The 25,342-nt window shown below is 39.4% G+C and overlaps 1 protein-coding gene across 5 annotated transcripts in view; it reads right to left on the reverse strand.

The window, feature by feature from the left end:
• Positions 1-475: 475 nt before the first annotated feature.
• The window catches only part of MPPED2 (metallophosphoesterase domain containing 2), a 96,940-nt gene continuing 72,073 nt past the window's right edge, over positions 476-25,342 (reverse strand). For 4 of the 5 annotated variants that reach the window (XM_065755437.1, XM_065755438.1, XM_065755436.1 and 1 more), the window contains exons 5-7: positions 7,740-7,855; positions 5,742-5,855; positions 476-2,023 (exon numbers count right to left, since the gene is read on the reverse strand). In XM_065755437.1, the coding sequence (XP_065611509.1) occupies positions 1,905-2,023; positions 5,742-5,855; positions 7,740-7,855 (349 nt within the window). In that variant the 3' untranslated portion in view covers positions 476-1,904. Of the gene's footprint in view, positions 2,024-5,741; positions 5,856-6,235; positions 6,337-7,739; positions 7,856-25,342 lie in introns of all 5 variants that reach the window. The other variant, XR_010623387.1, reaches the window with a different exon arrangement.

Below are 25,342 nucleotides of genomic sequence, written 5' to 3' on the forward strand. Positions count from 1 at the left end.
ATATTTTCACAGCAGGAAATGCTATTTTTAAAGATTCTGTTATTAAATACTTAACTGTATTGCAGCAATACCAGCAGGCTCCGTTGCGTTTATCATTCTGTTGGCATACAATGAAACATAATCCCAAGAAGTTCTCTTGCCATTTATGGATTCTGCTGCAGCCACAGAACTGAGAACAGATCCAAATAAAGAGGGAAATGGTTCATCTACAACTATTCATTTCTTAACCCACAGCGGATAAGCATAAAGCACCTGCTGCTCAGTACTAATGACCAAGTACAAAGGTTAGTACCTAATCCATTTTTCCTCGTGTCATCTGGAACAGTATCCTACAAGGCTAAACTGTGCAAACTTGGTTGCCCTGAATTATGTCGTCTGAAGACCAAATCTCTTCTGTCTAAAAGGAATGGAGAGACGGATGGCAGAGAAACGGGAGGAAAAATCTGAGTGCTTTATCGACCCAGCTGACATCCTATGAATGGTAAGCAATAAAAATTTATTGAGAATTAGAAAAGTTCTTTCTTACTGCTGCAGCCCCAACTGTTCATGCCACAGAAAAATGTAAAATTCCCTTAAACCACATATTTAAAAATCTTGCAATTTTATTTGCATATAAAGGCCGCTAGATATATATCACAATAAATTTAAAGAAACAACTGCTTTCTAAATTCCATTAACAAGTTAACATAGAACAAAGCTCAATAGCATTTACAATGGTAGAACAGAAATAACTATCTGCAACAGTATTTTGTGCTAGCAAGATTGCATTTACACACAGTGCAAAATAAGAAAAAGGAAATAAAAAAGACAAGAAGAATATTTAAATACAAAGGACAACTAAGCCTTATTTTAGTTAGGCTTGATTGTATCCATTTGACTCTATACATGCCTGAACTACAACAAAGATTGAACTCAGGCTCTGGAAGGCCTTGAGCACTTGGAAAATGTGTCACATCCTTCACAATTTAGATGTGCTGCACAGCATAACTTCGCAGATGCTATACTGGCAAATATTAAATCCTAGCTTAGTTATAATGCACAAAAAATACATATATATATAAATTCATATTTAAAAGGAGTCCGCATTTACATTATTTTTTTTACTGCATGAAACGCCTGCTCTTTGCAGCTTTCATTCTCAGTTTTTTAAAGCTAAAATAATTTAAAAACAAACAACAGGAGGCAGATATCACATACAGACCGTGGCTATCTATACCATTCTTTAACGTACGAAGCAGGTAGTGACAAACAACTGAGAAGTCTATTCTCCCCTTGCTGCATTTTACTGTGAACAGAAAGAAGTTTCAGTACACGCACACATATCAAGAGGCAAATGGACCCCAAAGTCTTGTTTACACTGCTACAAAAAATAAAAATAGAAAAAAAACAAAAGTAAGGAAAAGGATACAAATGGAGAGATGAAAAGCTAACATTCAGACCACAGGAAAAAGAAGACATTAAAAAAAAAAACAATAACGAAAGTTGTGCAAATTTGGGTGTTTTTAAATGCTGCCTTTTTTTTTTTTTTTTAGCTTATCATATAATATTAAAATAAGGTCTCTCACTTCTTAAAAGAAAGCTTGGCTGTCCTTTTGAGAACACTATAACAATTTACAGCGGCAGGTTTATTGAAAAACAAACTTAATTTTACAAATTCACAATGCTTTTTCAATTTAAAATGAACGTTGCATTTCCAAAAAGCACAACCTCTAACTTTTTGTCATTTCGTTGCACCAGCAATTTACTAAAAAAAAAAACCCACCCCAAAACAAAAGCCCTACAGTTCTCCCCCCAGAAATGCCCCCCACAAGATTTCTGAAATAAACATGTAACAGAATGTAAGTATTGTAATTAGAAAATGGCAGTTTATAGACCTTCCCCAGTTCCAAACATGCAGCAGTGCTTCATGATCCTTGAGGGGTTGGAAGGTCAAATATAATTGGAGGATTGGTTGGTTGAAAGCTGACTGTACACGTTGAAGCATTGATGTACGTTGTGTAACCGTCTGTCATAATGCCATAACCTGTAGGGACAACGTGTCACACTTACTGTAATATGAACAAACAACGCTGCCCATGGGCAGCTGCACCAAAAGCTTGTTGTGGGATCAGTGCTTTGGAATAAAATTATATTAATCCCTTCAAAATGACATAAGCTTTTGAAAGCTGCCACAAAGACTTGATTGAGAAAGCACAGCATACACTATTTGAAATAAGAACTGATGCTTTTGTTTTATGTACTCACATTTTCCCATGGAAAATCCTCTGCTGAAATTTGTTACAGCAAAACCAGAGACAAAACCACACATGCACTTTTTCTAAATACTTAATTAGCATGTTGTACTTTGCAAGCTTGTATAGCCTGTCAGATAATAAAAGAAGCAGTAAGGAATAAGAGATCTAGAAATCATTTCTGTTTAATCTACAAAAATCATTGCCCTCTCTGGGCAACAAATGAAACCTCATAAGATTTTCCCACAACAGCCTTTATCATACAGGTCCTCACTGCAGGACTGTCAAGCTTGTGTACACACTGGCTCACAAAACCTCGGAAATCTATTACCATGAGCAGCTGAGGGCCCTGGGTTTGCTCAGCCTAGAGCAGAGGAGCTGAAGGGAGGCCTGCAGCTCCTCACGGAGGGCAGCACTGAGCTCTGCTCTCTGTGTCAGCAGCGGGGCCTGAGGGAATAGTGTGGAGCTGTGTCAGGGCAGGGTTAGGGACAGGGTTTGCACCAGAGAGCAGTCAGACACTGGAACAGGCTGCCCAGGGCATAAGTTCATAAGTTCATAAGGTTGGAAAGGACCTATAAGATCATCTAGTCCAACCATCCTCCTATCACTATCTCTACCCAACTACTAAATTAAGTCCTTAAGCACCTCATCTAAACGCTTCTTGAACAGCGCTAGGGATGGTGCCTCAACCACCTCCCTAGGCAGGCCATTCCAGTGCCTGACCACTCTTTCAGAAAAGAAATGCTTCCTAGGCATGGTCCCAAGCAGCCAGAGTTCAAAGAGCATTTGGACGTAGGGTTTGGGCTCGACAGTCTTTGTAGGTCTCTACCAACTCAGGTTACTCTGATGTTCTATGATACAGTCCGCTCAAAAACACTGTTGCAAAGTACCTCTCTGTAGGTATCTAAGTGGATCTAACCAGTGTAAAATACACGTATGGTTTGCTCCTAAGAGGCTTTCACACGGAGCTGAAAGGCTGATTCAAAAGGAGGCTGCATTTACGGCAGCTTAACAGGCAAGGGAATCCAGATATAAGAATAGACTTAACAAGAAGAACACAAAGAGATTAAATTCTTTACAAAAAGACCAGGGAAAATCATGACTAAGGAAAGGAACCTCTTGCTGTAAGCACACTAGAGCGCTGGAGGTCAATGAATAACTACTGGCTTAAGCAGAAAATTAAGGTGAGAGTTAAATAGATGATTGCTTTTCATTGTGAAAGGATGCTGACAACTTGTTCCCAAATAAAGCAACAATTAGTGACTATTGATTCAGCACGCCAAGGATTTGACTCCACTGTAACACCTCGGCCTCAGTTTCAGCTAGGCTGGAGACTTCTCAGCCTCCTAACCACCTGGCCAGCAGTGCTCTCATTTAGGACAAATGTGAGGAACCAGAAGTAATGCTGCTTTTCTTCTGGCCTCTAGCTTCTCTTCCACTTGCCACACAGGAATAGGATGGGATATAACAGAGGCCTGCACATACGTAGAATTTCGGGGAAGTGGAACTATAGTCTCATGAATGGATGAATCTTCAGCCAGCCAGTGTGCGACGCTATGATGTGAGAACATGAATTTCTCACTCTGCAAAAGCACAGAAGTGTCTCTTCTTACAGACATTTCTCTCAAGGACATGGAGATAGAGCTCCTGTCCCATCGGTGCAGAAGATCCATTGTTTTCAGCTGACATCCATAGAGAGCTTACAAAGAAACTAGAACAAGTCTAGGAAGAATTTGGCACAAAATGCACTTTTTTTTTATTAGAGGTTCATAGAGGAAGAGAACTTCCCACCACTGACTCACAGGGGAAAAATGTTTTTCTTTTAAACCATTATGATACAGTACAGATCACTGCTGTCTGAAAGCTAAGATAAATCTAGCTACCCACCGTTTCTATCACAAAGAATAATCACTTCAGAATTGCTGCACTTTATTTATTTGGACTAGCAATTTTGATTTAGATCATCTCATGGTGGGAAAAACATTGTTTGTGGCTTTTTTTACTTATCAACCAGAAAAAAAAGAGGCATGATCAAAATGTGTGTAGCTTCCCTCTAATGGAATGTAGTCTGTGTTCATCTGAGCTAGTGCTGGGTGAGAATTAAGTGTACTGCAGGATAATGCTCTTAACAATCGGCTACTTTCTATATCAAAACAGCCAATTCTTACATCTTCTGCATAACTGCTAAAACAGGATCTAACTTTTTAAGTATTCTTGTAGGAAAGCATTTGAATGTTCACTTTCAACATGTGCTGCCACCTTTCATATGAGATTTAAACGTAAGGTGCTGCATATGGTCCCTCAGTGCCTTCTCATAATGATCTTGTACCTTAAAATACCTTTTTCTCCCATTACAACTGAACATTGCAGTATCCAATGTGCCTACAAAAGCTGCAGATCATTTAATGTGTTTTAGCTGGAAGTCTTGCTGGATTCACTTATTCTCAGTATGCAAGGATTGATATTTTTGCAAAATATCCAGTGTTTTCCTGGGTGCATTATAACACAGCAACCACGCTACTCAAAGTCATGTCAGTATTTTCCATAAAAGCTACTTACAGATCCTTACAAACCAGGAATAAAATCCATTTCATAATGTCACAAGGTCTTATCTAAAACCAACAGTACTAGTTGACAAAGCTGTCCTTTTTTCTTTCCCTTTCACTTTTCTGAAGTTCTCCAAATCTGTGAGCAGACGGAGAACCTAATTAGAAGCAAAGCAAAAATCTGTGGATGGGAGGGAGTATAAAGCATTTAATGCATCATTTTGAGTTCCAGTGTCACAAAGGCTTACGTTCTCTCTCTCAGGCGGACTTCCTATTACTTGTCTCACGGCACATAAGAGCTACAAAATTGGATGAAATATTTAAATAGATCCCAAATGCACTTCATCTCTCACTCCCTCCCACTGCCAACAAACTGAGCTTTTTGTTTCTGATCTGGAACTGACAGTGAGCATATCTCTTCTTAAATATGAGATTGCTGAAAGGTAACACACACATTATGAACTGTATCACAAGATGCTTTTAGAAATGCATGCAAAGTGAGTTCTGGCAACCTCTCCTCCTGATATTTGCCCTCCATTCTGCTTCTCCTTGCATGCTGAGGGAGGTGAGCTGAGACACTAAGTTGTCTTCAGTTTTTTTCTAGCACCTTTCTTGGCTCTTGCACTTGGAATAATTGGACTGAGTTTCATTTTGGCTCGCATATGTGAGGAATCTCATCTGTTTCTCTAAGTTTGTCAAAATTTAAATGGCTTTCAAATAACCTGTATAGAACAACCTTTGCTCAGAGAGAGATGTAGGTGGTGAAAAGTAGCACACATTCCTGAAACAGCCTGTTTTAATTCTGGCATAAATTTACAAAGTGCTGTATGTGCAATCACTTTCCTCAGTTCCCTCTCTACTTTAAGTCCAGTATGCCATTACCCATCCTTTGCAATGCACAATTGATATGTGCTTCCTTTGGAACCAGCCTCAGATCAAAGAGCAGAGTAGCAGTGCTCCTTACCTTCATGGATCCCACCAAAGACATGGAGTTTGGGCCTTACTCGCCTCTGCACTGTGTTTAGCAGTTCCACACAACCAACTCTCTGCAGCTCCTTTGGAACCCAGTCTCGAAAACCTGAAGGCAAAAAATGCAATCAATGCTATTAATTTTCTCTATTCAAGTAAGGTTTTACACAGTCTTTCAGGAAGTCATAATTCACTGAAGGTTTATTACATTACCTGCAGTCGTAACCTCTCCATTAAAGCACACAATGGCTTTTAAGAAGCGTTTCACTGTCACTTTGTCTTTCTCAAGATCACCCTCCTGCATCTGCATTAATATTTTTCTGGATGTGATTTGTTTTTTTAAACTATAGGCTTAAATTCATCTTCCACCTTGATATCTTGGAACATTTATTCCCGGCACTGCTGCTGCTGCCTTTTCTTCCCTTTCTCCTGGCTCTCACAGCAGTCACCTTCCCAAGCCAGTGATGTGGCTACTCTAGAACAAATTACCTGAGGAAGATCAGCTGTTGTAGACCCTGATAGCTGCTCCCACCTCAAAGATTTAAAATACAGTCTCACAGCAACATCCAGAGGACCACAGCCTGCAAGTGCTAGTCTTATCAAGTCCCCAGTCACCAACAACAGGCAATGAGCACTCATTTAAAACATTCATTAGCGTCCATAGCATCAAAGTATTTCTATACGAAACCAATTCAGAGCAGATGGATTAGCAACCCATATAAAATAGTACCTATGAAACACTAGCCATGCATTAATTCTTGACTCCATGGTCACTGTAAAACTCTGCAATCGCACTGAGCCAGCTAGACAGAATTTAACAGCTAGGTAGCATTTAAATATTATCTTATAACGACACTACACAATCCTGATTATTGGTGGGTTGTTTTTTTGTTTTTTTTTTTGCTTTCTTTAAAGCCACTACTGTCAAAAATTGAGTGACTACATCTGATCACCTGACCCCTTGGATTTCAAAGGAATTGACTGAAGTCATGACAAAATTACCATCTATTAGCAGTAACAGTAACAAACAAGAGGCTGCTGCTTCCTCATCCTCAGAAGCCACATTCAGAAAAAGCAGATGCTCAGTTGTTTTAAAACTGATTGAAATATTGAAAATATGATTCTAGACTCCTCACCTTATGCATTTTAAAGAAAAGCAGCAAAGAACGTGTAGTAGTATCTAGTGAGGTTGCAGATTAAAAGAAAAAAAATTCCAAACTGTTTAATGCAGGCTTTAATTACTTCAGATACACCTCAAACCAAACACCATCGTCTCTGCTGAACAACCACCTCAGAATGTTTCTGAAAATTCAGTTCATCACTGAATTAACAGAGGAGACCAGCAGGGACAGTTTAACAAAATGGTAAGACTTCAACTATTTCATGGAAAAAAAGAAGAGAGAGAGAGGAAAAAAAAGCATGCATTCATAGATCTGACACCACTTTGAGTAAGGAAGAGTTATCTGAGGGCCTAATTTTACTGCTCCACTTGTTTACTATAAGCCAAATAAAGTATGAAAGGATAGTTTTAAACATGTTATTGAGTTTAAAAGGAAATTGTCAAGGAAAACACGTGACTGTATTCTCTTCAACTTTTCACTGCGTACTCTAAAACCTTAAGGAAACATGTCATAGCACTGGGGAAAACATTTTAGAAGTTTTAGTCCATCTCTGAAAAATCATATGGGATTGGAAACTGCAAGATGAATAATGTTCTTAAACGAAATGTCAAACTCTCACAGCCGTGCAATCAGATACTTGATATTCCCTTGTTTGAGCGAAACATAAAATGTAATTGAAGAGAAACACCTGGAAGCTCAACACTTCTGCTAACCCTAATCAGCTCTTCACGCTTCTTTCCAAAGGGCTTTAATTCACAGCCTAGAGTTAGCATGCAGTTACAATAAATCTTACAGTATTAATAATTTGGGTTACTTTGAAGGTAAAATTCTCATGGAGAAAAAAAAAATCTCACAGCTTTTGTTTCACTTACCAAGGGGAGGTCCATGTGTCATTAGTATATCAATGCCCTCAGGGATAAGGTTCCACTTGTCTAGCAAAGACTGACCTCTGGGTAGGTTAAAGCCCCATCCATTAAACCACGGTGTCCTTTGGGAAAAAATAAGATGAACTGCATCAGTGCAAAATAAAAAACTCCATTTTTTCTGGATTATAACAACTTCTGCACTACAGAGACCACTTGCAGACGGCCCATTCAAAGGGAAAGCCTCTGAAGCAAACTAGTTGAAATATATATACACACAAATTGAATTTACATTATTATCTTATGCTCTTTTGGTACCTTGAGGGTATATGGCCATTATCCACCACCAGAGAGAAAATGAAAAACATTAAAGTAACAAAGCTATAATTATAAGTTTAAGTTTAGTGATGTTTAAATGTAACAACTCCTACCTTATCTTACCTCTCAAAACAAACCAAAATCTCTTTAAGGTTTTTGAGGCAAGAGACAATTAAAGCAAAAAACATCTAGTAGATAAACTGGAGTTCATTAGGAAGGCTATATAATGCTGTGGTTATAAGCACTCAGTACTTTGATATTTCACTAAAGTCAAACTTCCATTGTCCAGTACTTTCAATGTCAGAACAATTTCACATAACTTGGCTTTGAACTCCTGAGCCTCCTAGAGATCCTGATCAATGTTTAGCCTCACAGTAACTTCTTAAAGGAGATCTTATCACTTACAATTCATTTAGGATTTCTTAAGAAAAACTGAGACCCTCAGTTTTCTCCATCACAACACAGCATTGCTCTGGGACATTTGTTTATCCATCAGAGCCAGGCACGTAATGATAAAAAGCTTACTTTTAAGGGGTGCTTTTTTCAACATACACTAGCAAAGCCAGTGGTTCTGATGCCAGTATAGTACAACAAAGCCCTTTCTGATCAGGTAAACCAATAGTGCAATTGTTGCTAATAAAGTTTACAGCTGTTACTAGCAACATTCTGTACATCTGTTAAAACTGTAATATTTTTAATAGCTTTTACTTAGGAAGTTTCACTTCCTAGAGTTTAGGTAACAGTATTAGACTAATTTGCTTCATTTTCTACTTAGAATGGCCCTGTTTAAGTTCTAGAAAGTTCAGGATACTCCTGTAGTCTTTCTTTGGACAGTAGTGGTGAAAAGAAACTTTTCAATTTAAAAATAAACCTTGCAGGAAAGGATACGTGACAAATAGGAGAGAGTTTTAAATCACTTCATTATGTAACCTGCCTCCTGCACACTCTAAATTATGCAAATGTTCAATATCAAATATGCATCCAGGTGGAAATTTCCTGTTCAGAAAGTCTCTACTTCATTTTTAGTTTTTGCAATTCAAGTAGCTTGTTTGTCAGAGACGTTCATTTGACCAATGAGGAGTTTACAGGGTTGTAAGTATATTCTGAGTTCCTGAAAGTCAGCAGTACAGGTGAACAGCATGCAGAAGCAGTAGAGGTGCTCCTAGGAAGGGCACTAGTGCCCAGATACAAGTCACAGACAGTCCTTCGACGCGGTCCTGCTGAGCTAATGCTTATGCTACTGGCACACAGGAACCTGCTCAATCTGGTAGCCTTCCTGGGTGTTGGATGAATGGCAACAAAGGCAGGAAAACTAATGTTAGTTAAGCACTTTAGGCAAGCTATGCGGCTCCTCATGCATATGCATAGCAAAGCAACTCCAGCTCTCCTTGGCTTACTGTGCACCCAGTGAAACACTGAGACAAGGACTTAGCTCTGAAGTCAGGCCGGCACACTGCACACTAGCTTTACACGCAACTGAAATAAAACTGAAGCATGTGTCTTTACTCCAGCTAAATTACAGGCATTCCTTCTTTTCCATGATTCACCCTTCTGAAACAAGTCTAAATTAGGTACGAATGTTTCCTTTCCTATCATGTTCCCAGGATTTAACATATCAAGATTATCGTAGCCCTCAGGGCTGCAGTTGAAAGTTGAAGTATCATTTGGCTAAACATTCAGCTGCTTGAAAAAACAAACACACAGCTCATAGATTGAACTTTTCACTATCAATTAATGATTCTTTCCCCACTTGCATTTCTTCTGCAGATAGTACTGTAGTTATTATACCATAGTTAAACCTGAAACATGAAACCACATCTGTGATCTCTCTGGAGCTCTTTGGAGACTGCAACCACAGAAAAGCCTCCATTTGTCTGCAGGTTTTGTACTTTATGTTACTCATAAGCACTGAGGGAGGAGGAGGGGAATCTGAGTTCCCCTATATTCTTCCTTCATCAGTCTCTGTAATTAGCTGTGACTAACAGCCACCACGTGGGAATCCACTTGTAAGAAAACTTTCGAGTTCACACTTCACTGCTGTGCAGCTTGTGCACAAAAAAGAGTCAAATACCTCTTCAATGCACTAAACATTTTCACAATGAATTACTAAAGCGGGGAGAGTGTGACTGAAAAACACCTGGATTACACATTTAGGTTCTGCTCCCTGAAACAGATGCTTGGAAGAGTAAGAGTAAGCAGAGAGTAACCCAGAGAGCTGCCGGGCCCTGGTGGCACTGCGGCAGTTCAGGCCTTGCAAGAGAGCCAGCAGGAGAGGGCACCGAGAGGAACAACGGCTCCACGTCATAGGATCAGCTTGAGATGAGATCACAAGGAAGGTCACTCGTGTTTGCACTACGCCGTGCTGTGGTGCAGGCAAAATGGAGTTGATGTGCTGTGAATCCCTGGAGTGTCCAGGAGCGGCTGCTCAAGCCCAGCAAGCGTTGGACATGCGGAGCAAAGACAATACCTGCACTGCAGGCAGGCAGCTTCCTATCAGCAGATATTGGATATTCCACTCCAGTTACTGCCTCTCTTTGATTACTCGAGGTTAAATATAGTAGCATGCAACTTCTAAATAACCTAGAGGAAAGACAATGTGCACGTAGTTACACACCTCCTACAACATTTTTTGAGTTGAGTATGTGCTGGCATAAAGCACCTCAGCTCTAGCAAGTATGGCTCCAAGGTCCTTTGGCTGCACCCACCGGTGCAGATAATTAGGTAAAGGCTAATTAGGCATTTATAAATGTATTTAAGGCATATATTTTTTTCCTATTAAGTTTCAGGTAAGAGAGTTTAGTTAGCTACTAGAAATAATTAGATTTGTATACTTCATTTTTAAGTAGCCCAAAGAAAAGAGAGCAATCTACCATTGGAATGCTACAGGAGAAGCATAGACATAAAACCATGGGGATTAAGAATGAAAAATTACAATTGATTTTGTCATTTTACATTAGATGGACCAGAACACTTCCTGGTACACACTGCACGGCATGACACGGGCCCTGCTCACACTCTGTGTCAGTCCATGGGCAGAAGAGCCTAATTGAGCCCCTGCTCTTTGCAGCCATGCTGCACTTCACAGCATCCTTCATGTGCCATGAAACTGTCACAGTAATTCTTGATCCCTGGCTCACCTGACAGCTCAGCCCTCTCCTGCCTGCAAAGTTTCCTTATCATTTAGGAATAGCAGTTCTGCTGGCACCCAATGTGTCACAGGGAATATCCTAATGAAAGGCAGACACCTGCCCCATCACTGCCCTCTGCAGCTCTTCATCTCCATGCAGCAATCCCCACAGATCCCTCTCCACTTGGCATTTGGGAACTTATATTTTCCACAGTTTCATGAGCGCTTATGCAGCAGGGCACACATTGTGTTTGCTCCTTGTGCCATGAGACACACACCTCACCTACTGTACAACCAAGAAGGAGATGATCTTAAGCTTCAGGGCAAGACTTGCCCTCCCTCCACAGATAGAACTGTCTGATGAGAAAAGCAAATCCCTGCCCTTAGAGAGCTCATTCTTCAGTAGGTGATCACATCTCCCTTTTCCCAAGAAACTTTAGTCTTTACTATTTTACAATTTAAAAAAAAAGTGAGAAAGCATTAATTGATGACACAAGTTTCAGAAAACAAAATCACAACTACTCCTCTGTGTACAGATCTTGGAAACCACAAAGCTGCAATCACACAGGGAAAGAGGAGACATAAGACCATGGCCAAGTTCATCCCAGTTATAGGAGAGCTTGCCTCCTTCTGGAAGGCCTGTGTATTCAAGGGATGGTACCTCCCATTGTGTTCTTTCACTCTTTGGTTAGGGACTCATGAATTTAATTACCCTCAGAGCAACAGCTCAGAAGATAAGGGTACGAGAACTTCTAGATAAAGGCTTTCCTTTTACTTCTAGTTTTAACTCTTAAATGCAATTATTTGAAAACGTTCTTTATTTTGGTCCGCATTTGAAGTGAGCTGGCTTAAAAGGGAGACAGGTGGCTCTCCTTCAGCAGAAAAGAAAGGATGGGACAGGGCACTGAATGCACACTCCTACAGTTGCTCAGTTACAGGACTAACTTACATACGTACCTCCAAAGCGTTAGTTACAGCCATACATCAGTGGTGCAGCAGGGCACTGCATGAGCAGAGAAGAAACTGCAAACAGACAACCAAAAAAACCAACACCTTTCAATCCTCTTCCCACAGCTGTCTGCTAAATGGAGAGATGCCTGGTGGGATGCACACAGTGACTGCTGTGTACAACAGGAGAAGAGGATCTGCAGAGTGCACACAGCCATGTAGCCAAACAAAGAGACTCTGCAGGGTGAGTGCACAGTGCACTACATAAGCACATTTTACATTTTAAGGTGGGAGCTGCAATAAAGACCGTGACACTTGCCTTCAGTGCTACAAAAGCATTTTCCATTAAACTCTTTCTTATACTGGATATTAAAGCTTATTTTTTATATATAAAATATAATGGAACATCTTAAAGGCTAAATAATTTCCTATATGTGCTCATTATAACATTGTGACTTTGCTCATAATGTTGAGACATCTGAAAATGACAAAGTCTAGTAGTTCTAAACTGTCTCAGCTCATCGCCACTAGCATTTACCTACTGTGCCTCAGTGTCTCACTGGGATCATGGGGACACTAACATATAATAAAGAAGCATTACAGAGTCTGGATCCCTGGGATTTTGCTTATCAGCCTGCATCCTTAATCAATTGAAGCTCTCCTGGGGCACTTCTTATGAAAGTGGGTTACCAGCACTGTGATGATGTAATGGTATGCATCTTGTTAGTGAAGTACAGATTTTAGGCACCTATGCAAATGCCTAAAACATAGCTTTGCTATTTTTCCAATGTCACAAAAAGCTGAAGTCACAACAGCTGTTGGCATTTTAGCACATTTTCTCTGTCTTTTTCAACTCACATTTGATTTCTAAACACTCACTGCTTCTCTACATGATAAAACATTTAAGAGAAACAACCAACAGAAATCCAGCCAAGTTTGGAAAGACAGTGAACACTGTACCTTTTTCCACAAAGTGGCAGTAAGCACCTTGCTACTACAGAGCTAGTGTGAACTAGTGTGCTTCTTGCATCAAGCTGTTCTGGATTTCTACTTCCAATTGTACAGCAACAAAAGGAGGTTTTTTTGCTGGGTCTCCTTTCAGAAGGAGACCTGCACTTGGATCTTTGAGGTAAGAACTTAAAACAATGTCTTCAGCTGCTGCCATTTAGCAAGTCCTTCAGATGTGCTGATCTGGACCAGATTATCTCCTAAAACAAGGACAGATGCAGGCATAAGCACAGCTTTAGCTGTCTGATTGGAAAATGCTGCGTGAAAAGAATTCCATTCTTCATCCTGCCGTTCTTTCCCTGTCTCACACTCTGCCTGTGATGACTCAAGGCTGCTCCACCTTTTACTGACAGGTGCTTGAACTCTAGTCCCCAAACTTTGCATCATCTACTGCTGCATAGAAGGAAGTCATGTAAAGGAACACAAAAACCTGCAAGGGTTTGAGAAACATAAGGCCAAAAGTGCTAGCTAATGGGAGGTTAAAATGCCAACAGTGTCCTGTAGGATTACAGGATACAGAGGACAGCAGGACACAGAGAACAGGGCTTCCTGAGGATGGGAAGAAAGAATGTGCACTGAAGCAGAGAGCAGGGCAACAAAAGCAAGGCAGCTGATACAGGAGAGAAAGGGAATACATGAGATTTTCAACTTTGTCTCAGAAAAATTTTGGATAAGTATCTGAATTGCTTATCAAAGAGGAAATTTCCTTGAAATCTTCTGAGGCTTACCAATCTCCTAGCTGTACTGCAATTATTTTATTTAGGCCTTTACTTAATGAGATCTGGGAGATATTTTAATATCCCAAAAATATGAAAATAATTCAAACTTGACTCAAGGGCTAATTTCATTCTACTTTTAAAAAGAACACGACTACAAAGACCTACTAACAGAAGCGTGTACTAGACCCTGCATGTTTCTTCATTGTGTACATGACTGAGGGTGGCTTGAAGGATACACCTGGCTGTAAGTTAGGGGCAGGCTCAGTTGGGCCCATAAAGGACACTACATTTCCCTGATTGCAGTGGGGAAACAAAACACCATGCAACCTGATTTGTAGAACTGGTACTTCTTCCAGAGCGGGCACCCTGTCCCCTTCATCCCATACTTCTTTGTGCAGGGTACATAGCCTTAGGTGTCAAAGGATGCTGCAATATTCAAATGAGCCTGTAATTCTCAACATTTAAATGGCAGAATTCTATGATCTTTGTAGAAACAGAAGATGGATTTGCCTGGCTCAAAAGCTCCCCACAGCATAAAATGAACACCCACTCTGAAGGGAAGAGCAGGGGGAAGAAGAAAGAAGAACTGTAAACAGCAGTTGGCTGAAATTTTGATCTGATTTTTTTCCAACAATTGTGCACGTTCTGGAATGATGCTTGGATGTCCAGTTTCTTCTTGGAAACATGATCATAACATGCTATTTATATAATACCTTGAATTCATGTTCTGCATGCCTCTTACTGTCCGTGCAGGAAATGTAAATGGACAGAGCTTCAGGTAAAACTAGAGGGTTTTATTAGTAGCTGTGTTTCTGCACTGCCAACATAAACAGAGATACAGTGAAAAAAAAGGGAATTAATTCCCTCTTCTCACAACCTATACATATTTCTACATATTTTCTATTTATGCAATTGCTTCAAGTAGTTTCTGTTGAATATATACATAAATTATCATTTGGAAAATACAGCTTTCAACACAAACACGCTACATTGTAAGTGAACTATTAAACATTGCCAGATATGTGTTTATAACAAACATAACTCTAAAGAAGTTACTTCTGCCTGTCCTATTGGCGAATTTGGCTTGTTTCCCTAGGAAGCAGTCTCCAGAAACTTCACGGTTTTGGATGATACTTATATCAGAATTCTTCAGCACCACTGGTGTCTCTACAGTTCCTCTAAAAGGCTCCACTTGCCACAAAAAAATGTGATTGCTTACTCATTAGTAAGTGCTGGAACCACAAACTGGAGTTATTCCCCATATATATATATATATATATATAGATATAGATATAGATATAGTCTGTATATATTCATGCAGTGCTTCAGCATCTTTATGTAACTTTACATCTGCACTCCTTATTATTCTTAATATATGTAACTTAATGATTGTGTTTGTTATGAAAATGTACTCATCCCCCAGAAGGATTATCGTTAGCTGGGGATTCCTTAAGATCCCCTAAGCCAAGGGAGCAGCTCGTTGCTGCCAGAGATGTCCCGGACTCTGCACTACACCTGCCACAACTTCATACCCCAGCTCTAGCTCTTGCAGTTCTTCACAAGCTAATTTAACTCGCCAAAACAGCAGAAAACTAACTAAAAAGAATAGAGGGTAAAATAAGGAAATAAATAAATAAACAGAAACAAAGACAACCAGAAGGAGATGAGAAGAGGTGAGATCTCTACTGATCACTGGTAAACATTCACCTGTTAGTGTACCACTGGATCTCACCAGCACTTTCTGTTTGTTTGTCAGCTACTTTCAGCTGGATGTAAAGTCACTTACCCTCCATAACTTGATGAAAACAACCAAAAGAATAAAAAGTTCCCAGGATCACGGTACACGTTTATTTGGCATGTAGGTACCACATAAAACATCATGACTAGACTTGAACTAATAACATTGCTTTACCATTCGATTATGTGTTATAAAGCACCGATTACTAAAGAACTGTTAGTACTTAATTTTATTTCCTTCCTATAGCCTTTGCTTTGTATGGAAATTAACATCTGACCTACTTCAAGTTTCACCAAAAACTGTAATCCTGCATTAAGAGTACACAGGAAGGACAAGTCAGTAGCTTCTGTCCAATCTTTATCCAAGCACGCTGCCAACTAGTCTGTCAAATCCCACCAACCAAGAAACTACCAAAAACAGTCACCAGGGGAAAGATACAACCTCTGGTGTTTGTTTTGTACGCGCATACAAAAATTCTGTGGGTGACACTACATACAAACTGTGTAACTACACAGGTGCATACTATATATATATATATACATACACACACGCACAATGTTATACATGCACGTGTGATATACATGCATATAAACATATTTACCTCCTGTTGCTCTGCCTGTGACAAGGAGTCCAGCAAATAACTTGAAGAAACAGAAGTGTGTACTCCCAAGTCAATGAAAACTACAACTACAACAGCACTCGAGCATGAGCGCAGTAATATGAGCTAACATTTTCAGGTTATTACCTGGAGGGTCTGTCTTATGTATGAGCCAATTTAGCAAATCAATTAAAGCAATGCAGTTACTTGATCAACAGATGAATGTAAAGAAAAAAATTATAGAAGAGGCTGAGATTAAAAAGAACATACAAGGATCATAAAAGAAACAGGAGCTGCTGGAAGGACTGCAGAGCATGCAGCATCACAGAGGTAAAAGCAGCATTATTTTAATTGAAAAGGATCTGTTTAAGCATGGGTCACTCGCTTTTGTCATCACTGAGATCATTAAGCAAAGAGCTCAGGTTACATGCAGATCAATTTATGCAACATTTAATTTTTGGCTCACCCACCCTCATGATGTCCCTTCAAAGAGGTCTGTGGGAGATACAGATTACCACAGACTGAATGAGGGTTAAATAGACTGTTGGGGAAGGAAAAAAAAAAAAACTAACCTGAAAACTTTAATTAGAAACCAAGGAGGTAGAATCTTTACCTCAATATCAGCAACTCCACCTGATCAACAAAATGCTCCTCAGGCTCTCTATCCAGTTCTCATTGTGACTGAGAGGATTTTCACCAGTATATCTCTCCAAGGCAACACACAGCACCTGATTTCCCTCAAAAGACGGTTAAAGGCACATAAATAAGTGCAAACAAGCAGCAAGGGAGGAGGAAAAAAAAAGAGAATAGGGGAAAAAGAACAAGAAGAGACAGGAAAGATCTGATCTCTCTCTTCTAGCCAGGGGCATTCTGCAGCGGCCAAAACCCTGGCAATATCAGATGTCTCCACTGCTGTTATTCATCCCTCTAGATCACGTACATTCCTATTTTTTAGAAAACACATTTCCAAAGAAAAGCTGTGAGCTCATACTCCAAGTTTCCAACTGAAGTGAGCTTTTTAGTGATGAGTTACGAGCCTATGAACTGTTGGTATATAATAGAAATGCAGACTGACATTTAAATAGAGCCACTGGAATAATGGCTTTACGTTAGTATTTTATGGGAGGACGAATAACCACAAAGTTAACATACTGTATTTTCTGGCAATAAAAAAATCTGCTGAAAACAAAAGGTCATTTTATTTGATAATGTAAATGAATTACATTTGTATTGTACGGTCGTGAGAGTAAAGGAAAGATTAATTCTTGGAGAAGTCAATATATCAGGAGAGCTAGGATTGGTTTAATTCTTTAACCATGTCAGAAAGCCTGAGGTTCACAACCCACAGCCATATATTGCTGTACTCTCCATTTTAATACAGGCCGTGGACTTCAGTCGGATCTGATAAAAATCTGGAACTTGCAGTAGGCCATTATGTGGGCAAACTATTCATTTTATATTCACCTCCTTGTCGTGTCAGTGCAGAGGTCATCTAAAGAGGGGGCCTAATTAATCAAACTGTCAGAGCCAATGAGGAGGAGCATGTTAATAGGACTTTTATTTCACCCAGGAAAGCAGTGGTCTGACAGGAACCAGAAAATATGGCCTTGATGTTGCTGTTTATTAGCAATGCTGAGATCAGTGGTAATAGGTGCCAAGCAGCTTATGTTTGATAAAGTGCTGAATGTCAAGAACCTGCACCAACTAGAAATTAGACTGACAAGAGGCAGGAATCTTGGTATATTGATAGCTGGTGAGAGGAGAAGCAGGTTGGATAGCATCACAGAACCACAATCTGCACTCTCAGTTCTTCAAAAGTGAAGTAACCTCACCCCCACACACCAAAAATAAACAACTAACAACACAAAAAAATACCCACAGCTATTTTTCTGGACTTAAAAGTGAGGCTTTTTTTGTTGTTAACACCAGTTTGGTATACATAAGCTAACACAGGCACACCAGTAGAAGGGAGGCCTAAACTTGGTACAGCAGTGCAGAACTTAAGGGACTGCCTCGATGGGATCCCGTGTTAATAAGAGGCAAGCACACTCACACCATGAGTTGCAGGGCTGCACCCTTTAACCCTTGGAGAGAACTAAAAGGAGGCTGCAGCAGAGGAAGCAGGTAGGTCCATGCACCTCTCACTCTGTTACAGCGAGTTAATCCCTGGCCCCCCACCAAACATAACAATACTGCTAACATAAACGTGCCCTTCCCACAAAATGGATGTTATTGAAAAAAAATGCACACCTATACTAAAGAATAAAACAAGCACATCTAAAAGGGAGTGAGTGGGAGATGGAAGAGAAGCTCACAGTTTTTGAAGGGCATTGGACTCATTTTAGCAGCAGCCACAGCATTTGCTGTGTGGGTGATGTATGTAAAACCATAAATTAATTATTTTAGTAATGCACCTCTACACCATTTCCCAGTCCACAAGTATTTTAAACTTCAGGCCATGGTAAGTTTTATAATTAACTACTTTCTCAAGCTGTTTTAATTTTTTTTTCCAATGCCATTATTTCCAAATGAAGAGAGAGCTGACATGAAATAGCCTTCTAAATAGAGTTCAGCAGGAATGTACTCCTGCAGGATAAAGCACTCAGAACTGTGCCCATGGTAATGCCACAGATAAGGTGTAAGCAGGGAAAGGAAACAAGCTGCTAAGGGGAACCTCAAATGTTGATGGGACACACAAGTGACCCCTTAAAGGGAAATATTCCTGGTGGAAGAGGAAGGCTGTTGTGTTTACGGTTGCTGCCATGGATCCAAATATCCTCATCCTGAGTTATCTTTTTGTTTTTATTTTCCCTGAGAACACTCCATTGTCTGGATCTTCCTCTTAGAGCCAGCAATACTAAAATTGGAAGCAAATGTTACAGAACTGAGCTCTGCGGCCATTGCCCCTCCTGGCTCGGTCTCCAAGGCCCCCGTTCTCAGGAGGCTGACAAAGAGGCACAAGCCCAGGGAAACTGTGCCTTTGTGATGAGGACAGCTGTCCTGTCAAAGCAACCTAGCACAGTTCACTCTGCAGAGACCAGAAAGATATGCAGTAAGGTTACTGATCTTGGCTGGATTTTAAATTGCTGAGCATTAAGGTGTATAATAATTCTTTCTTAGGTGGCATTGTGCACAGGACTGGGTATTCAGGGCAGGAACTGCTCCTTTGGTAGCAAAGTTCACTTGAAGCCATCCCATCAAACAGCTTTCAAGATAACAACTCACCCCTACTAAAGAAGAAAAATAATGAAGAATAATTAGGACACTTCCTAACATTCTATTGTTGATAAAGTTCTTTCAAATGGTTAAAATTACACCAATTTCCCCTTACAGTTTCATACTTCCTAATTTAAACAAATTGAGGCACAACTCCATATTTCACAGTAAAAGTGCCAGGTTGAAAATAAACACACAAAGATAAAATGTGCTCCAAATGATTACCTTTTGGAGACTTAAACGGCCGCGTTCACAGCTACAAGAAAAACAGACCTTGGGTAAAATCTTAATGGCTGTGAGCATCACTTTTGCAGTTCTCATGGACAGCACTGTTTTTATATATTATATTTATGTATTACATTTGTTTCAGCATTAGCATGCAAAGTAGAAAGTAGCACTAACTCCGAATTGTGTTAACTGAGTAACTTGAAAAAGAACACTGTACTGTTTTTTTCTGCCATTGACAGCTTATTACTTTACCATTAGCACACTTCTTTATTAGTGTTAGGATTTTATTAGCTAGATCGTACTATTACTTTATTACTGGGGGGGGGCATGGCTATGTTTTTCTTATAGTCTCACATCTTTACTATTCTGGTATAGTCCGAGTATGGCCAAGAAAATGTTTCTTGAACAACTCTGTAAAAGCGTACTCCTTAAAATTGCTTGTCTAACAGAGATATTGCTGTTAATTTGAAACAAAAGAAAATCTGTGTGTTAATCCCAGTGACATTGCTATAGGAACCTTATTTATGGTATGATAAAGAAAAAAAAGGTTTTTCCTTACAGACTCATTAAATCTAAGCCTCTCTTAACTACTAGGACGTTTTTACAATGCATTTACTGACATACGATGATAAATGCCTGTATAACATCCTTCAACAACAGCCACGACTATACTCATAACCTCAGTGTGTATAAACACTGCATCAGTTTTAACAATGTGCTATCTTGAATAGTAGGAAGTGAAGTAACACTAAATGCTTTCTTACTGACCAAACCTGTTCTTTGCTTTACTTGTCTTTTTTTTTCCCCCTATTGATTTCTGTTTTGTTTGAGGTGATTGCTTTGTTCTGTCTTCTCAGTGGGAAAAGTAATCTCCCCCCTTAAAATTATGAGAATTCAGAAGCTAAACTTTTTAAATATTACCCCATCCCTTTGAAATTTTGACCTAGGCAGAAAGGTTTCCTGAAATTTGATTCTTTAGAGATAAAAGGGTTGGCAGCAGGATGAAAGCAGCCCTGCCCTTTTTTCCATGTCAGAGAAATGAATGGAATGGCTTATGAATACATGCAACTCACCCCATTCAGGAGCCACTCCGGTGCCTATTTGTCCCAAAACATCAGTGTTGGGTTACTGTGCAAATCAAAATAACTGTTAGCCAGCATGAGCCTGATCCACAAGAACAATGAAAGCCAGAACAAGCTTTTGAGAGACTTCAACTTTTCAAAGGTAATGCAAAGAATTAAAAGACATTTCTAAGGGTTTCCAAATACTTTACAAACTGCTACCAATTGTAACCGGACAGGCTCAACTGCTTTCCTGTTCGTGGCTGGGCTCTGATTTCATTTCACATAAAATGATATTGCAAAGCTGGACATGGTAAACCTACAGCATTTACACTGGAGACTAGGGTCTGACGTTCTGTCTAAATGAAATTTCCCAGTTGTCCCAAGCACTTTTTATCTTATTTCCATGCTAGCAGTTTGAAATGTCACTACATATCGCCACAGTGACAGATGAGCAAAAGCACAAGAAAGCAACCTAGCTGGTTTCTCCTACAGATTCTGCATGGCAAATGCAAAAATTTACTTTCACTCTGCTTCTTGGTTCACACCCAGGTGTTAACGGCACCAGAGGTTTGGAATGCAACTTTATGCAGACTGAAACAAAGATCAGCATTTAAGAATGCTTTGTATGTATTTATATACATACACACATTATTATAAACAGCATACAGGGCCACACCTTGCAAATAGTTTTTACTTCACTACCACAAGTTATTTCAGTAAGGTTAATAAGAAACAGAGCAATAAACCCCCTATACTAGGAGGCTTCAGTAGCGTGGCCACAATGTATACCTTATGTGGATTAATAGACAGAGGCACGGACAGATAGCACTGATGGAAAACACAAAGAAAGCGTCCTTCAGAAAAGCGTTTGTGAGATGAATGCCTCTCTCTATGGGCTTGTCCTTGTCATAGAGCATGGACATACCCTCACCAGAAGAGGTGGGGTAACACTACCAATGAACATCTAGAAGTTGCTTGCTCTCTCTTCCAGGCCTGTAACGTTCACTTTGAACAATCCTCCCACTTCCCTCAGTGAGGTAAGATGACTTAGCACTCACGGCAATCACTCCTTTTGAGCAATGTAATACATAAATAAAAGGAGCAGTGAGCATTTGTATGCAGTAACCTCTTCCTAGAAATGTCCAGCATCTGTATCATTGTGTGTAAAATGCTGATTTCATTGAAGTCAATGCTTAAAATTGCATCGATGGTCTATTTTTTCAATAAGCAGTCTCTCACTGTTCTGTTCTTTTCTAGTGCTTTGCTTCTGAGAGCAAGGGAGATACGAAAAGGTACATTTCTATTAGCAACATCCACTTTAAAACCTCACTTTTCACCCTCTATATAAGACTCTGCTGTCATCCATTATCTGACACAAGAGGTTTTTCAGCCTTCATCTGCCTTTATCCTCACAAGAGATCATTTTGCCTATGACAATATCAAACAGTGTTAAGAAAACCAAAGGTCAGCATGAACTCTTATAAGCATTAGGAAATGAACTTTTGAATAGTAGAGATAGAATAGAAAAAGAGTCCACCAGCACATTTTGAATAAATTCCCCAGAAGATGAAAACTGTACAACTATGTAAGCAGTGTAGTACAAGCAAGGCCTGGCCCCAGACAAGTAGAATCTTCTATGAGTCATACACAAGATACCAGGAGCATATTTTCAGAGTTTAATAGTGAGATGCATCTGAAACCTTCCCTCTTCCAGGGATGCAGGAGATTGCCTGCCCCAGGAGATCAACAGCCCAAACTCACCATCCCTTTACTACAGCTGGAGATGGAAAGGGTAAGGGAAGCAGAAGACTAGGGATGATGACTTCTGTTTATTTAACATGCTTGTGGTTAAAAAATATCCTCAGAAAGCAGCAGATATGAATTAAATACTCTTAAGCAAAGCAAAAATAAAAATAAAAACTAGGGGAAGAATTTTATCATCGCCTGCAGGCAAAGCAAGTAAGCCTATGCACACATTCATATTTCAAAAAATACTGTTATGTGCTAGGCAACTGCAATCAAATAGAAGTACACAGAAAATGAATATGATTTTGTATGTTAAAGCAGTTTGAAATATTTGCATACCAAAACATACAAGTCCTCACCGATCTCAAATGAGAGAGCAGTGCAACTTCTGCCTGAAAATACCACTCTCTTTTGAAAAAGTCACATTTAGGTTTCTGTTGCAGTGTCTAATTGCTTCACTGCAACTTGTATTCCAACAGATGTATTAGAAAAGTGTTTAAATACAAGCTAGTTAGGTAAAGTGAATGCACATCTACTAACACATTTAGTCCAAGCTAGATTGTGGACTCCTTTACAGGCAATGAAGAGCACCAGCCCTTGTCAAGTGCCATTCAACTTGTCCACAGGCTGATGTTTGAAAAAACTGGGAGAGGATGCAGGGTCTGTTTTCTTGCCCCTTTAACTAAAGGGTCAGCTGAGCAACTTAGCTTGTTTTACCTTCTCAGCTTTTATGAAAAAAAAAACAACCCAAAAACAAAAAAAAAAAAACACCTCAACAGCCCCACTTACTTTACCTTAAGGGACATCATGAATATATGCAACAAAACTTCTACCAAAAAAGTGGTAAGAAAGGTGCTTGTTTGCAAGAGTGTGTGTCTGTGTATATATATATATATATATATATATATATATATATACATATATACACACGCGCACAGCATATAACATTTGATGCCTAAAAAAATGCATTTATACACCAACTTCTGGCAATACTGAAAACCCTTTGGCATGTTTCATTTTTCAAATGTGCAATGCTTATAAGAAGGCAACTGTGATACTGCTTTCAGGCTATTTTAGTAAAGGACCTTGACAAGCTTCGCATAAAATATTCAGCATTGGTGCTTTCAGGTCCACACAATCTAACTTAAAAAGCTCTCCATCTTCAGCCCACATTACAAACAGGGTTATTATAAAGGTGCTGTGTGGATTAGATGTTTTCCTTTACCCTTTCCATCTGCCTTTCTAAAGCACACTAGCATTGAACTGTACAATATAATAAACACAAACACAATCTAAAAATTCAAAACTGTCTTTTTTTCCTCTTGTATTACAATCATTTGGTAAAAGTTGTAGTAGTTTATAAGAAAACTGCTATGGAGGAATTTCAGATATAGCTTCAAGCAGTTACATTTCTGTCTCCAGTATGCAAGGCATGGCTGAAAAGCAAAAGGGGTGTAAGGGTCCTCTATTTTTTTGGTCCTCTGGTTGTTCTGGCTATGCCTTTAACTGGGTAGGTTTTTGTCCTCCAAATTAATTTTTGAAATGAAATCTTGACTTTGAAAAAGTGAGGAGCCAATGATAGTGATTTTTAGAGGGGGCTACTTTCATCCCTAATCTTTCATTATCACCTACATAATGAACTGATATCTTTTTGATGCAACAGTTTTTAAAATAAGACACTTTTGCTGGCATAAAGCAGAAGCTATATTCAGAAAATAGACTTCAAGTTATTTAGATGCCAAAGCTAGCACTGGGATGGAGATACGGGTGAGTCAGATCCCTGCACTTCATAAGGTAAATCTGTAGTCCTTAGCCAGGCAAAAATTCAAGTGCAGCATTTAAATCTTTCTCATCTGTTGTCTTGACTGAGATCTTCAGATCAAGCACATAATTGAATGCTTACTGAGATCAATGGAAAAAACCTACTGGCTTCAATAAGCTTTGGATCAGACTCAGAGGACCTCAGTCAAAAAGTTAGGTAGGACCTAAAAATGCAAGCTGGCATCTAGCAAGTTTTCCAAAGAACCAATGCAGATGCTGAAAACACTTAGGGCTGAGTGCTTTCAGCGTGGATTTTGAAAACCTATGAAACCACAAACAGATTCTCAGTTGAACAGCTCAGCATGAAATCTTCTGGTTATCTGAACTTTCCTTTCACCTACCTACATTGCTATCCAAAACCATACTAATCTGACATCTTCTTTATGCCTTGTTTCACTGGAAATTGGGTGCCTCTTTTGATCATTTTTCTCTCTTTGGTGCCGTTGGGAATCTTCTTCTTGACAACAAAACTTCATGATAAAATAAAGACTAATAACACCTATAACTTCTACTCACGTTATACAAAGATATTTTAACTTCTGCTGAACTCAAGCTATAGGAAATGGTGATTTCAAACTTGACTTGATACATGATGTGATCACTGAGATTTCCTATAAATATTTTAGATGGTAATTCTATTCTTCTCAAAGTGAAAATGACTTAATTATCAAGATCTTTTACTCACACTATTCATGGAAACAGATACACTTTTGCATCATATGTAAAGATAGGAAATTATGACAATCAGTTCTAGCAGAGATAATTATTTGAGTGTTCACTGTAGTGACTATAGGAAACTTACTTATATTAAGTGCCATGTTTTATAACATGGTACCAAAATCGGGTACTATTACATAGCCAAGAAAACCCTCTTCAATACTAGCTGATTACAACTGTAACCTCGTCCTCCAGCTACCTCGTTAACAGCCAGACACACTTTTCTTTGTTGTATCAATACTGCACAGCCACCACAGCCAATTTCCTTGTCCAAAGCCCACTCAGGTCAGCCTGCTGACTTACAAGACAAGAGCTGCGCGTGCATATCCATAAATATGATTTGTCATTGTCTGTGTTTAATAAG

This window comes from Cyrtonyx montezumae, unplaced genomic scaffold, assembly GCF_038088225.1.
Source record: "Cyrtonyx montezumae isolate F1298 unplaced genomic scaffold, pur_monq_1.0 scaffold_10, whole genome shotgun sequence".
Classification (NCBI taxonomy): domain Eukaryota; kingdom Metazoa; phylum Chordata; class Aves; order Galliformes; family Odontophoridae; genus Cyrtonyx; species Cyrtonyx montezumae.